General features: G+C 43.8%; 1 protein-coding gene across 1 annotated transcript in view; it reads left to right on the forward strand.

Annotated features, from left to right (window-relative positions):
• npffr2a (neuropeptide FF receptor 2a) overlaps positions 1 to 13,079 on the forward strand; it is a 48,049-nt gene that overhangs the window by 16,445 nt on the left and 18,525 nt on the right. The window contains exon 3 of the mRNA XM_084415245.1: positions 5,923 to 6,022. Within this exon, the coding sequence (XP_084271371.1) occupies positions 5,923 to 6,022 (100 nt within the window). The remainder of the gene's footprint in view (positions 1 to 5,922; positions 6,023 to 13,079) is intronic.

The following is a 13,079-nucleotide window of genomic DNA, read 5'->3' on the forward strand; positions in this document are numbered from 1 at the left end:
GATCTTCTTCGTCTTCTACAAAATGTAATCAAATCTATATTACTGCAAGCGCGTTTAAACTGGTTAACTGTGTCTAAGGCAGGCAAAGGCCTTAGTTTTCAAGATGAGTTCGCATGCCGCTGCACAATACTCACAAATTACCGTGGGATGGCGGGTGTTCATTTCATTAACTGTGAACAATGGTAGCTTATTTAATGTATACATTTAGGTATATGTCCAAAAAACTGGTAATGTCATACTTTATTGTAGTGGTATCGTGGCGTAGGCTAATAATGTTTGGTTGTAAAATGTATTACCTGAATGAAATGAAATCAAATGTATCGTCCTGTGGAATCATTCATTCACAGCATACGAAAATGTTCAACTAATACAGATCTGCATCGCTTGCTAACAAAATTATGCATTTGCAGATTTGCTTTCACTTGACTGTAGGTCCACGGCCACTTCATCTAACGATCATGATGTTCTTAAATATTCCTGTTACGACTCTGAGGGCCCTATCTTACACCCGGCGCAATGCAGCACCAAGCGCAAGTGTTTTTTGCTAGTTTCAGCCCGACGCAGTTATCATTTTCACATCCTGCACCACGTTGTTTAAATAGCAAATTTGCACCCATTTGTGGCGTGGCCATGGGCGTGCTGGTCTGAAAACGAGGTGTATTCTGGCGCATTGTTGGTGCGTTGCTATTTTGAGGCAACATAAATAGACTGCGCCATTGACCAACAGAAACCTGGTCTAAAGTCAATGGCACAATATTTTTTTTTGTTATTTAAAGAGCGCGTTAGTAATGTGCGCCTATAGGCGGGCCCACAATGCGCGTACACTCTGCTTATTAAGGCTGCCTCACTTGATGGCCCATTAGCACTTGGGGGAGCGTCTATGTCACACCCCTGGTCTGAATCTCATTAATATTGATGACCCATTACCACTCCCACGCATAAACCTCTTCTGACAAAAAAACTGTTTTACAATGTTTAAATCAATGTTGTGTTTTATGTGAAAGATTAGGCAGGATGATTTTCAGATCATTTTGAAGCTAGAACTCAAAGGGACAACATCAATTAATCAAAAGTCTTGTGGACAGATATTTAATATGTGTTTTGTGGTCTTAATTCAGCAACTTTCATTTAAATTTTTTCCAAAAACCACGCATAAACATTATTCTCTTAAAAATACAAACATCTACATACACGTTGCTCGCATATTATGGTAGCCCTGTTTGTGCTATATAGAGTGAATTTACACCTTTGCCATTAACATGTTTATAAATAACTGAAAAAAGCACAAATGTCAGAGCATGTCAGAACATCTCAACGACCCCAAAAACAGCTTGGTCCCCAGAGGGTTAAACACACAGGGACGCACAGCAGCACACAAACATGCCAAATATTAAAATTAAAAGGATTACAATGTATAAGATTATATGGTGGAGTCCGGCTTGTCCCGTAGATGGTCTGCTTGCACACTTTTACCTTGCACACGAGCAGTTCCGTTTGCGCTCTGGAGACGGTGTAGCACACAAGGTGGTGGGGTTGGCTGAACAACCCCCTTAAGGCACAGAGGGGAAATGGGTACAATATAATGAGGTGTTGACCACTTCAGAGCCCTCAGAGGACTGCCCTCTTTCCCATAGCCTTATTGGCAATAATGATGGTCCTTAGATCTGTCTTGCCCTGCGAAGGTTGCAGTTGAGAGCGCCTCCCCGATCCCCATTCTTTCTGAGGGGGAGTTTGGATGGCAACGCTTTGTTTTTGGGTGGCACTAGGTGAGGAGCTGGCTTGCTATGATGTTTGGGGCTGTTCCTGAGAGCAGCAGGGGAGACGTTTTTGGAATGCCGCTGCCTGTTTGTTGGCCTCCTGAAACCTCTCGACGTCTGTGTTGACAGTGTTGCCGAAGAGGCCAGGAGGTGACAGCAGGGCATCCATGAGAAAACTCTTATCTTTCTCTTTGATGGCACTGAGATTAAGCCATAAATGTTTTTCTGTGGCCACCAGGGCTGCCATAGCACAGCTGATGGATTTGGCCATCTCCTTGGTGGCCCGGAGAGAAAGGTCTGTGGCCCGACGCAGTTTGCTAACTGCATCCGGGCCAATACCCCCACCCTCATCTAGGTCTCCTAACAGGTCAGCCTGGTAGGCTTTCAGCAGTGATATTGTGTGAAGACATACTGCAGCCTGACCAGCTGCTGAATAAGCCTTACCCACCAAAGGTTTGGTTGGTTACGTCGGGCCTTTAGGGACAATGCAGTCTGAGAGGAGAGATAGCTGGCCGTCTCTTCCACCTTAGGCATCTCCCCATAACCGTGCTCTTTGTTGTCTAATATTGATGAATAGTGATGTTTGTGCACTATACACACAATAAGAGCCTGGCTTCTTCCATGACCCTAAACACCTCGGTGTGGAAATTGGGAAAATCGGGAACTTCATTTAATATAATTTTTAAATATAATACATATTCATTTAATTTAAGTGTTCAGTTTGCACTTAAGTATATTATTTTAAAGGGGTCATATAATGGTACATGCACTTTTACAAGTTGATTGTACTGAAATGTGTGTTGGCAGTGCCTGTATACAACCATCATAAAATGATAAAAATCCATCCAGTGTTTTTTTATTTAATCTTCTTATATGTTTTCCCCCATCTCAAATCAAGCCGTTCGATTTTGTGACATCACAAAAATGACGCCCCTCCCACGATTGTTGATAGTCAATCATAGTCCGCGCGGACTGGCGTGGTCATTGTTGATACGCTGGAGCACTGTCTATGAGCAGAATGGCGTCTAAGCGATTGTGGTGTTCTGTTCTTGGGTGTAATAACGAACACAGCAGTCATTTTGATGTTCCTAAATCCGAACCGCTGAAGACGCAGTGGCTGAGTTTGTTTTCGAAGGGAATATTCCCCACGATCAATGTCAATGCTTTCTTGTTTGCGCGAATCATTTCACACACCAGACTGCTTTACAAACGAGGGTCAGTATAAGAAGCTGCTCCTGAAAAAAAGATCGGTACCAACTATTCGTGTTCCTTCTGCACCTCCAGAATAACTGAAGTGAGTGTAACGTTTTATTAACCTTTATATTAATATTAATATTAATATTAATCTTTGCAAATCGCTTGCTGCACGCTTCACGATGAATGCGGCTGTTTACACTCAGGGTACATTACGGCATGTTTTCTATGTACGACGTTCTCAATATAATTCATAATCCCACGATTATAATGAACAACGCGTTATGGTTATTGTGTTATTAAAACTGTGTACGCAGTACGCACAGAACAGAGGGGCGGGGTGAGCAAAGCTCATTATCATTTAAAGACGCATGCACTTAAACGGCGTGCTGAAAACAGAGCTGTTTTTGACCATGGTAAAATTAGTGTTTTCTTACAATACTAATGAGAATTTTTAATTAAAGTATATTACAAACTTTTAATTTAGACCCTAAAGAATCATATTAGCTTGTACAAAAATGGCATTATATGACCCCTTTAAAGTATATTATTTCTGTAATAAGTACTCTTTTTAAAAGTGTGATAAACTGTACTTTTTCACAAGGGGTATGACCTCATATAGATGACCTCAAAGATAGATGGATGACACAGAGACTAAAAGCTACAAACATTTTTTATAAACATTTAGAATCCCCCTGTAGTAAATAATTTCATCACTTAAAACTCATGTTTGATCACCAAAATTGTATTTAAATGTTTTTTCCTGTGAAATTAATTTATTCATGCCTTAAAACAGCTTGAATGTAACTCTGCACCCTTGCTTCATTTAGTATACGCAGTCCATGAATATGCACATTAGTCCCTGCCTCCACTCAATCGCAGCAGCTCGGACTACCTGATCCACTCGGTCAACTTTACTGTTGTAAACACTGCAATACTGGTTTAATTTAGCCATATATCTTTGAACCAGAAACCGATTCAGAAGAAGAAGAGGAAGAGTTAGGCTCGTCTACAAGTCGATGTTTCAGAATGGTAACACGTTTTATGTATCGCTCTCAATGTCGCACACATGACTAATTGATATGATTAGTCTTTGACTACATTATCAAACAGCAAGTAATGTGTTGCTAATGGTACACAAACACTTTGAACAATTTAGAACATCAGTGAAGAAAAGCATAGGTCATCATAACATCGGTATATACATAATATACATATTTTACCAGCTATATTGCTAAATCCAAATTTTTCAGATCAACAGAAAAATATACTAGGAAAAAATATATGTTTTCTGTCATTTTAGGTCGTTTCTTATCATGCTGCTGTAAGTTTAAGTGTTCTTTTTTTTTTTTTGATAAGTTTGGTCTTAGTTAGTTATTTGATGCTATAAAAAACGGGAATAAAAACTTCTCTAAACGAAGTAGTCACTGAGGCACCAATGGACTTTTTGGGGGATTTTCGGGAGGAGATTGGAGCTTCAGCTTTAATTTCTACATGCCCATGACTGTTTATTTTACACTCACTTAATGAATTGTTCTGCAGTAAACTGTACTAACGGTTTCTGCAAGAGTGAGGGCAGGACATTGATATCGCGGCTCCACTTCACGCTCACTGCTGTGCAGACTCAGGTCACACGTTCACTACTGCGCAAAATCAGGTCCCAAATCTGCGCAAGATGTCAGCGCCATATTATTAGGGCTTTCCATCTTTTTTTACTGTCTATGATTTGCACAATTTGTTTTAAAACATTAAAAACACCACATAGTCATATAAACAATGTTAAAAACATGACCACAGGGGGTCTTTAAAAAGCAGTTCTGTCATAACTCTCAGAGTGTTTGGTCTCGGAATACATCTGTGCTGCTGCTGCTGCTGCTGCTGCAGAGCAAGTATGGGACTTGCGACTGCCAATTAATGCACTGCTGTGAGCAATTCATACATGCTGTTGCTGTACAATGTAGTGTACATGAGTTGCCCACAGCAGATCTATACTGGTGCAGCTGGGGAATATGGAGGGCTTCTGAAAGCATGCTGCACTGCTAAGGCAAATGCTAACCAAGTATTTCAAGGTTTAGCATGCAAGCTCATTGGCTACTGATACAGCGGGAACCAATCAGCTGTGCCCTATAGAGAATGATGTAATTGCAATCAGGTTGTGTTAAGGACCTATTAGCTTGCGCGATCTAGAGTTTCATGACAGAACTTTGTATTTCAGACTGACACAAGAACATATCCTGTGTGAACGGTCACTATAAAACACAAATTAATTCTGTCTCCTACACACACACACTCCCCACCCCCACAGTGAAATATAGTTAAGCCTTTCCCTAAGCCAATTCACCTCCTCCAATCATACATTAAATACATACAATTCTACCAGATGGTAAGTGGGATTGCAGCAACTGACCCACATGCTGTATACTGAGGCAAATCTGAAGGCATCTTGCTGTTCTGGCCCACATCATTGTGTTGTTTAAACCCCAGTCAAAACTGAGCCTAATTTTAAAGTCAAAACTTGCCAAATTAATTGAAATGATATTCAGTATCGTTAACCATGATTTTTTAAATATTTTTTTTATGTTTATAAGGTTTTTCAATCAGTCATAGTTTCCACACAAATGTTAATCATTACCTCAGTCAAAAATGGATTTCTAATATCTGTATTTCTGTTTGTTTTTTTCCTACATAAAGTGGCATTTTGTCAATCTGCAAAATACCATCCACTGTACATGAAATTTAGTACCCCAGCTGCTTGGGTGACTCAGTGTGTGCCAAATAGATGCATGTCAAATGACACTCAACATGATGAACTGCATCATTGTAAAGGCTATGAAAGTTCAGCAGTGCATACATTATTGGACACCATTTATAATAATTTTAACAGACATTAATGTTATCCAATTAATGTGTATATGCCTGTGTAATTTAGCCAGGATTATCTCTTAGTATGTGATCTCACTCTTCTCCACAGGTTGGCCATTTGGGAGTATGGTCTGCAAAATGAGCGGTATGGTCCAGGGCATTTCAGTCTCAGCATCAGTTTTCACCTTGGTTGCCATAGCGGTTGACAGGTAATGTCATGGTAATATCACCTTGTCCCTCAGCGTTAGGCTGGCATTAATGATGTACTTTCAAATGATCAAATATTTAAAAAGCATTTGAGCTTGAATATTTAAAATATTTAAGTGGTTTCTTAACCTTTGTGACTCGAAGGCCCCTCATTATCCAACACAATATATATAAAGGCTGGGATATTTCTGCCGTTTCTGCTGTAATCATGACAAAGCTGCTTGTTTTCAAACTTTTTTTATTAACAAATCGTGAGTATTGATGTATTAAATGAAATAACTATGAATCATTTTGTGTTTTGTGATGTTATCTTGTTTTCTTGTTTTCTTTTTTATCCTATATAAGAAAAGCCGAACTTGTTCTTCGTCTGAATCCTTATCAGATATGGTCAATAATGTAATAATGACTTGTGCTAAGAATAGCAGTTTCCACATTGCCGATGTTAAATTAACTTGCAGCCTAGTTATCTAATATCTAATAGTTATCTAAATTCAGCAATGACAGTTTAAATGCGAGCAGCGATGCTATGGACGAAATGCTGAAGGAATGGAAATTTATATGTGCCGCTGTGATAGATGTCGACACTGGATTGGTACACTTCAGGAACAGCTGGCTATCAGCTGATGCGAGCTTGGCTGACGTCCGCTGCACTCCATCTCTCCACCCCTATGGCTCTATCTGGCTCTGCCTGTCCTCGTTTTTATTTAATCTGTTGAACTCAGTTCACTGAGATCATTTAAGAAAGATTTTGTTTTACATGAGTGATACACAGAAATGCAGCTTCTTTCATGAATGAGGCCCGTGAATAATTAAATGTAATATTTAATTATTAAATATTAATAATTAATAGTATAATTTTTTATATTTTTATATTTATATTATAGTATATTATATTTTATATTATATTTATAATATTTTATTAATAATAAAAATATATTTTTATTTTTAATCCAAAAGTTGTTACTAAAACAATGGTCAGAATTGCTATTCTCTTTGTACACAGTAGCCTGTTATACAGTCTTTCATAGACTTCATGTTTAAACACACTAAATTTAAACAACTTATTATTCAATGCATTACTTCTATATAGATTTATATATTAATTTGCTAAAATTACTTTTCTTATGTTAAAGTCTCAAACGCTAAATTAACGCTTACAATTGACAAAAACAGCCAACTCTCATGCTTTTTCTTTAGCATTTAAATCTTCATATAAAAAGTCCCTGTATAATACAGAACTTTGTTTCTCCACTTCCTATCATCCATTGTGCAGCCTTCTTGTACCGTGTAATTCTCGGACCACCAGCCTGTCACGTGATTTTCAATTTCTGCAGAGATGCAGGGCCCTAGCCCACGCATCATATAACAAACTGTGCAGTGTGTTTCACAAAAAAAAAAAAAAAAAAAAGATTTCACTGCATCAGTTATTTTTGCTACTCATGGTAGCTGTTTTGCTTTTTTTGCTTTACCCTGGGCTTAAAGTAAAAAAAGATGTCTGTGAACCACAGGACCGCATCCGCGTGCAGTGGGAAAGCTCTAACCTAGCCAACATGGGTACGGCAAAAATACGCACCGCATACGCACTCCAAACGGAGTAAGTGTGAAACATGCGTTAGTCCAATGGTAGGTCCAGACTGTGTCCAGACTGTTGTTCTTGGATTGGTTCTGTTCCTTTAGATTGGACAGCTGGGTTTCCATACCCACCTGATGTCTTTGTTATATCATCACGACATGGGGCCTTTGGGGGAAGCAGTGAAATGAAAACAGTCACTGCTGGATTGGGTGTCTCTGTGTGTATGTGTGTGTGTGTGTGTGGGTCATCGCTGTAGTGCATCTGTTCCTGCTTAATACTGCCAGACGGTGAATCAGAGTGTTAAATTAACCCTCATCTCCTCTTACATTTTTACACATGGAATCACATTTAATTATGTGTTAAGTAGTCATCTGAGGTCATGTTTTACACTTTTGTTGTATGTTTCCTGTCTGTATGATTCCTTCACTGCAGCATAGTGGGTATGTAATTGATTTGTAATTTGTAATTGATTGTTCTGGCTATCAATATAGTGTGGGTATCTATTTATAGACAATAATGCAGTATAACAAATACTTCATAGTACACAACAAAGCTGAACTATTTTAGATTCATCCATTACTAAGTAGTGCATAAAATCAATTATACACTAATTTAGGCAAACATTTTAGTCTGACCTCAGTTTTCAAGTTTGTTTTTTATTCTGACCATTCATATGAAATCATGAAGTCATGGACCCCTCAAAATAAATTGATTTCATGGCCAATGTGCCTGTAATAGGGGAGCGCGGGGCACAACCTTACGCGGGGTTAAATGTAACAGACCTTTTACATAGTTAGTCAGGGTCAAGCAGGTTGTGTTTCCGCTCTTTTTCTCTCGCTGTCAGAAGACAGTCTCCCACGGATTTGTGGAAAGTTTTGATAAGATTTCGTGAAGATTCTGGACAAAGAGTGTTTTGACACCATGCAAGTAAATTTTTTCATCATACGTTTTTTTCGGTTTCTGAGTTGGGTGTGTACGTCACCAAATCTAACTTTAAATTACCTTAATCTCTGTCTTGTTGGCTAAGGGCGTTTTCACACCTGAAAGTCCGCACGAAGGTCTGAACCAAAGGTCATGTCAGAGAATGTCTAATAAGGGGAGAACTTCCACTCTCAGTAAACTTCCGGCTTCTGAACTGGTTGCAGTTCCACTCTGGTTCCATATGAGGGCGCTCACAGGACGAGTGCAGAATGAATGGAGGTCTATGAAGCTATACCCCTCAAAATCGCCTCGGTTACGACTGTAACCTCGGTTCCCTGAAGAGGGAACGAGCGTTGCGTCGAGAAATGACGCTATGGGAACGCTTTGCGTGATGACGTCTTGAAGCACATGTAAAATCAGTCCAATGGTGTGGCGGAACGTCAGAGGCGGGTGACGTCACGTACCAGGAAACTATAAAAGCCGGCCCAAAACAGAAAACGAAAGCTTCGTAAAAGTCTGAAGTTGAGCTGACAGGCATGAAGGAGATATGGCAGGGCGACGCAACGCTCGTTCCCTCTTCAGGGAACCGAGGTTACAGTCGTAACCGAGGCGTTCCCTTTCAAGGGAACTCCCGTTGCGTCGAGAAATGACGCTATGGGAACGTCTATACCAACGCCTCCATAGCTACAAATGTCTGTCCTGTGTGAAATCCGTAGAGCAGCACTAGGAAGACAAAACATGAGACCCTGGAGCAGAGTCTAGATCCAGAGAGTAAAACCTGACGAAAGTGTGCGGTGAGGACCAGCCTGCCGCATCACAGACGTCCTGTAAAGAAACTCCTGAAATAAGGGCCTTAGAGGCCGCCATACTCCTCGTCGAGTGCGACCGGACAGCCAAAGGAGAAGGCTGCCCAGCCGCCTCATAAGCAAGTGAGATAGCCTCGACCACCCACTTGCTCATCCTTTGCTTAGACACCGGGCCCCCTTTGTTAGGGGACCCAAAGCACACAAATAATTGATCACTTTTACGCCACAGGGCAGCTCTGTGGACATAAGCGTCTAACGCCCGCACAGGGCAAAGCAAATTATTAGCCTCCTGGTCAGCATTTTGAAAGGGAGGAGGACAGAAGGCCTGCAGAACAACAGGTCTGACCACATTAGTGGGGACCTTGGGGATATAACCCGGTCTCGGATGAAGGAACGCTTTAACCATACCCGGAGCAAACTCTAAGCATGACGGAGCCACCGACAATGCTTGAAGATCCCCTATTCTCTTAAGAGAAGAAATAGCCAGAAGGAAAAGAGCTTTCAGAGTAAGAAATTTCTCAGGAACCTCCTCAATGGGCTCAAAGGGGGCCTGGGATAAGCCTTGTAGCACAAAGGACAAATCCCAAGGTGGCACCCTAGAGCGAACTGCAGGCCTCAGCCTCCAAGTGCCACGAAGGAAACGAGATACCAAGGGGTCTTTCCCCACAGACATTCCACCCAAAGGAATGTGGTAAGCACCTATGGCCGCCACATAAACCTTTAAAGTGGACGGGGTCAGACCTGCAGTGAACCGGTCCTGCAGGAACTCCAGCACTGTACCAATTGGGCAGTGGACTGGGTCCAACCGACGGTCACTACACCAGGAAGTGAATACTCTCCACTTCAGGGCATAAAGTTTCCTCGTGGAGGGAGCTCTGGACTGTAGAATGGTCTCAACAACCTCGGTTGAGAGACCTGACTCTATGAGCTGGGCCCCCTCAGAGGCCAAGCCCACAGGTTCCACAGTTCTGGCCGAGGGTGAAATATCGAGCCCTCTGCCTGGGACAGAAGGTCCCTCCTGACGGGTAACTCCAGAGGATGCCCGTCGAGGAGGGACACAAGATCGGGAAACCATACTCTGCCCGGCCAGCGCGGGGCTATAAGAAGTAGATGGACCCGGTCCCTGCGAACTCTTTCCAGAACTCCCGGGAGCAGAGCAACTGGGGGAAAGGCGTACAGACGTAGCCTCGGCCACGTCTGTACCATAGCATCCAGTCCCAGAGGAGCTGGATGCGTGAGGGAGAACCAAAGTGGACAGTGAGACGTCTCTCGAGACGCAAACAGATCCACTTGTGCTTGGCCAAACTCCCTCCATATCAGCTCCACCACCTCGGGGTGGAGCCTCCATTCCCCGGGCCTCGGCCCCTGCCTCGACAGAGTGTCTGCTCCTATATTCTGTACCCCGGGGATGTAAGCTGCCCTGAGTGACAGTAACTTCCCCTGGGACCACAAGAGGATATGGCGTGCCAAGTTGGATAACGGGCGCGAGCGCAAACCCCCTTGGTGGTTGATATAGGCGACTACCGATGTGTTGTCCGTATGTACTAGCACATGGTGCCCCCTGAGATCTGTGATAAAGCTCCTCAGAGCCCGGAAGACAGCTAACATCTCTAGGCGATTGATATGCCAGGAACGATGATGGTCTTCCCACAGACCTTGAGCCGAGCGACCCTCCAGGATCGCTCCCCAGCCCGTGAGGGAAGCATCCGTCGTTAGCAATTTGCGACGACAAGGAGCTCCCAACACTGGGCCCTGGGACAGGAACCAAGGCTTCTTCCACATAACCAAGGCACGTAGGCATCGCCGCGTGACCTTGATTGTGCGAAATGGGTTGCCCCTCGGGGAAAACCCCCTGGTCCTGAGCCACCACTGCAGGGGCCTCATGTGTAGCAGTCCAAAAGGTATCACATTGGAAGCTGCTGCCATGAGACCCAACAGTCTCTGGAACTGTTTGACAGTGAGTAGCTGGCCTAGCTTTACACTTTTCACAGCTGCAAGGATGGAATCTATCCGTGGCGGTGACAGGCGCGCCTGCATCGACACAGAATCCCAAACCACGCCTAGAAAAGTGGTCCTCTGTAATGGAGAAAGCACACTCTTCTTGGCGTTCAGCCGTAACCCCAACTCTTTCATGTGGGCGAGAACAACATCTCGATGTTGAACCGCCATCTGATGCGAATGAGCTAAAATCAACCAATCGTCGATGTAGTTCATAATGCGAATACCCTGGAGGCGCAGTGGCGCCAGAGCTGCATCCATGCATTTGGTGAAAGTGCGGGGTGATAAAGCTAGGCCGAATGGAAGAACTCGATATTGGTATGCTTTGCCCCCGAAAGCAAACCTCAGGAACTTCCAATGACACGGACGGATGGATATATGGAAATATGCGTCCTTGAGGTCTATCGTGACAAACCAGTCCTCGGACCTGATCTGTGGCACGATCTGCCTCAATGTTAACATTTTGAACTTGAGCTGCATGACTGACTCGTTCAGAACTCGAAGATCTAAAATGGGACGCAATCCCCCGTCCTTTTTTGGAACTATGAAGTACCGGCTGTAAAACCCGGTTTCCCTGCTGGAGGGAGGTACATATTCTATGGCCCCTTTCTCTAACAGAGTGTTCACTTCCTGTTCCATAACCAGAACCTGCTCGGGGCCCACCACTGTGGGCAGGACCCCCATAAACCGAGGTGGGCGTTTCTTGAACTGTATCTGATACCCTTTTTCCACGGTCTGCAGGACCCAACGAGAAACATTTGACAGTAGCTTCCACGCTGTCAAAGATTCTACTAGAGGTACCAGCCTCTCGAGACTGGTTTCTGGATTTTGTTGCTGTTGAGTAGTCGGTTCGACGCCCTGTAACGGCGAACCGGCAGGGAACGACCGAACAGACTACTCTAGCACCCTCCTCGGAGGGGGCGGGCATCCCGAGGCCACTACGTTTCCGGGTGGACCTTGAGATATGTGCTCGCCGGAGACCGCTGCGCCCTGTAACACCAGAGGTGGCAGGGTTGGCAGAACGGTCCCCTGAGGGCACCGAAGAGAGACGGGCACCGTAAAATGAGGTGTTAACCGCTCTACTTCGGGGGGGACTACCCTCATTTGTCCTGGGTCCTCGGACGTCAGGACTTTTTCCCAGCAGCCTTCTTGGCGGTAATAACGGTCCGCAGATCCGTTCTACCCCTCGAAGACTGCTGGGTTTGAGCGCGCCCTCCGTGTCCCCGAGGTTTTTGTGGGGGAGCATGGGAGGAAACGCTCTGTTTCTGAGTGGCACGGTGCTCAGCGCTCTTTTTAGAGGAGTGAGGCTGCTCCCGCTCAGCAGCCTCATAGAAAGAACGGCGGGGGAGGAGTTTTTGCAATGCAGCTGCCTGTTTAGCAGCTTCCTGAGATTTAGCTACCGCACTGTTTACTGCATCGCCAAATAAACCCACAGTGGAAACCGGAGCATCTAAGAGAACATGCTTTTCTTTCTCTTTTATATCACTCAGGTTGAGCCACAGATGCCTCTCAGTGGCCACCAGGGCTGCCATAGACCGCCCGATTGATTTAGCGGTCTCCTTGGTGGCCCTGAGAGACAAATCTGTGGCTCTGCGTAGTTCAGCCACTGTAACGGGACCAATTCCCCCACCCTCCTCTAAATCCCCCAATAATTCTGCTTGATATGCTTGCATAATGGACATCGTATGCAGACACGCTGCTGCTTGACCAGCGGCTGCATAAGATTTATGAACCAGGGATGAAGTATATTTTACTGGCTTA

Source organism: Rutilus rutilus (genome assembly GCF_951802725.1).
Source record: "Rutilus rutilus genome assembly, chromosome: 7".
Classification (NCBI taxonomy): domain Eukaryota; kingdom Metazoa; phylum Chordata; class Actinopteri; order Cypriniformes; family Leuciscidae; genus Rutilus; species Rutilus rutilus.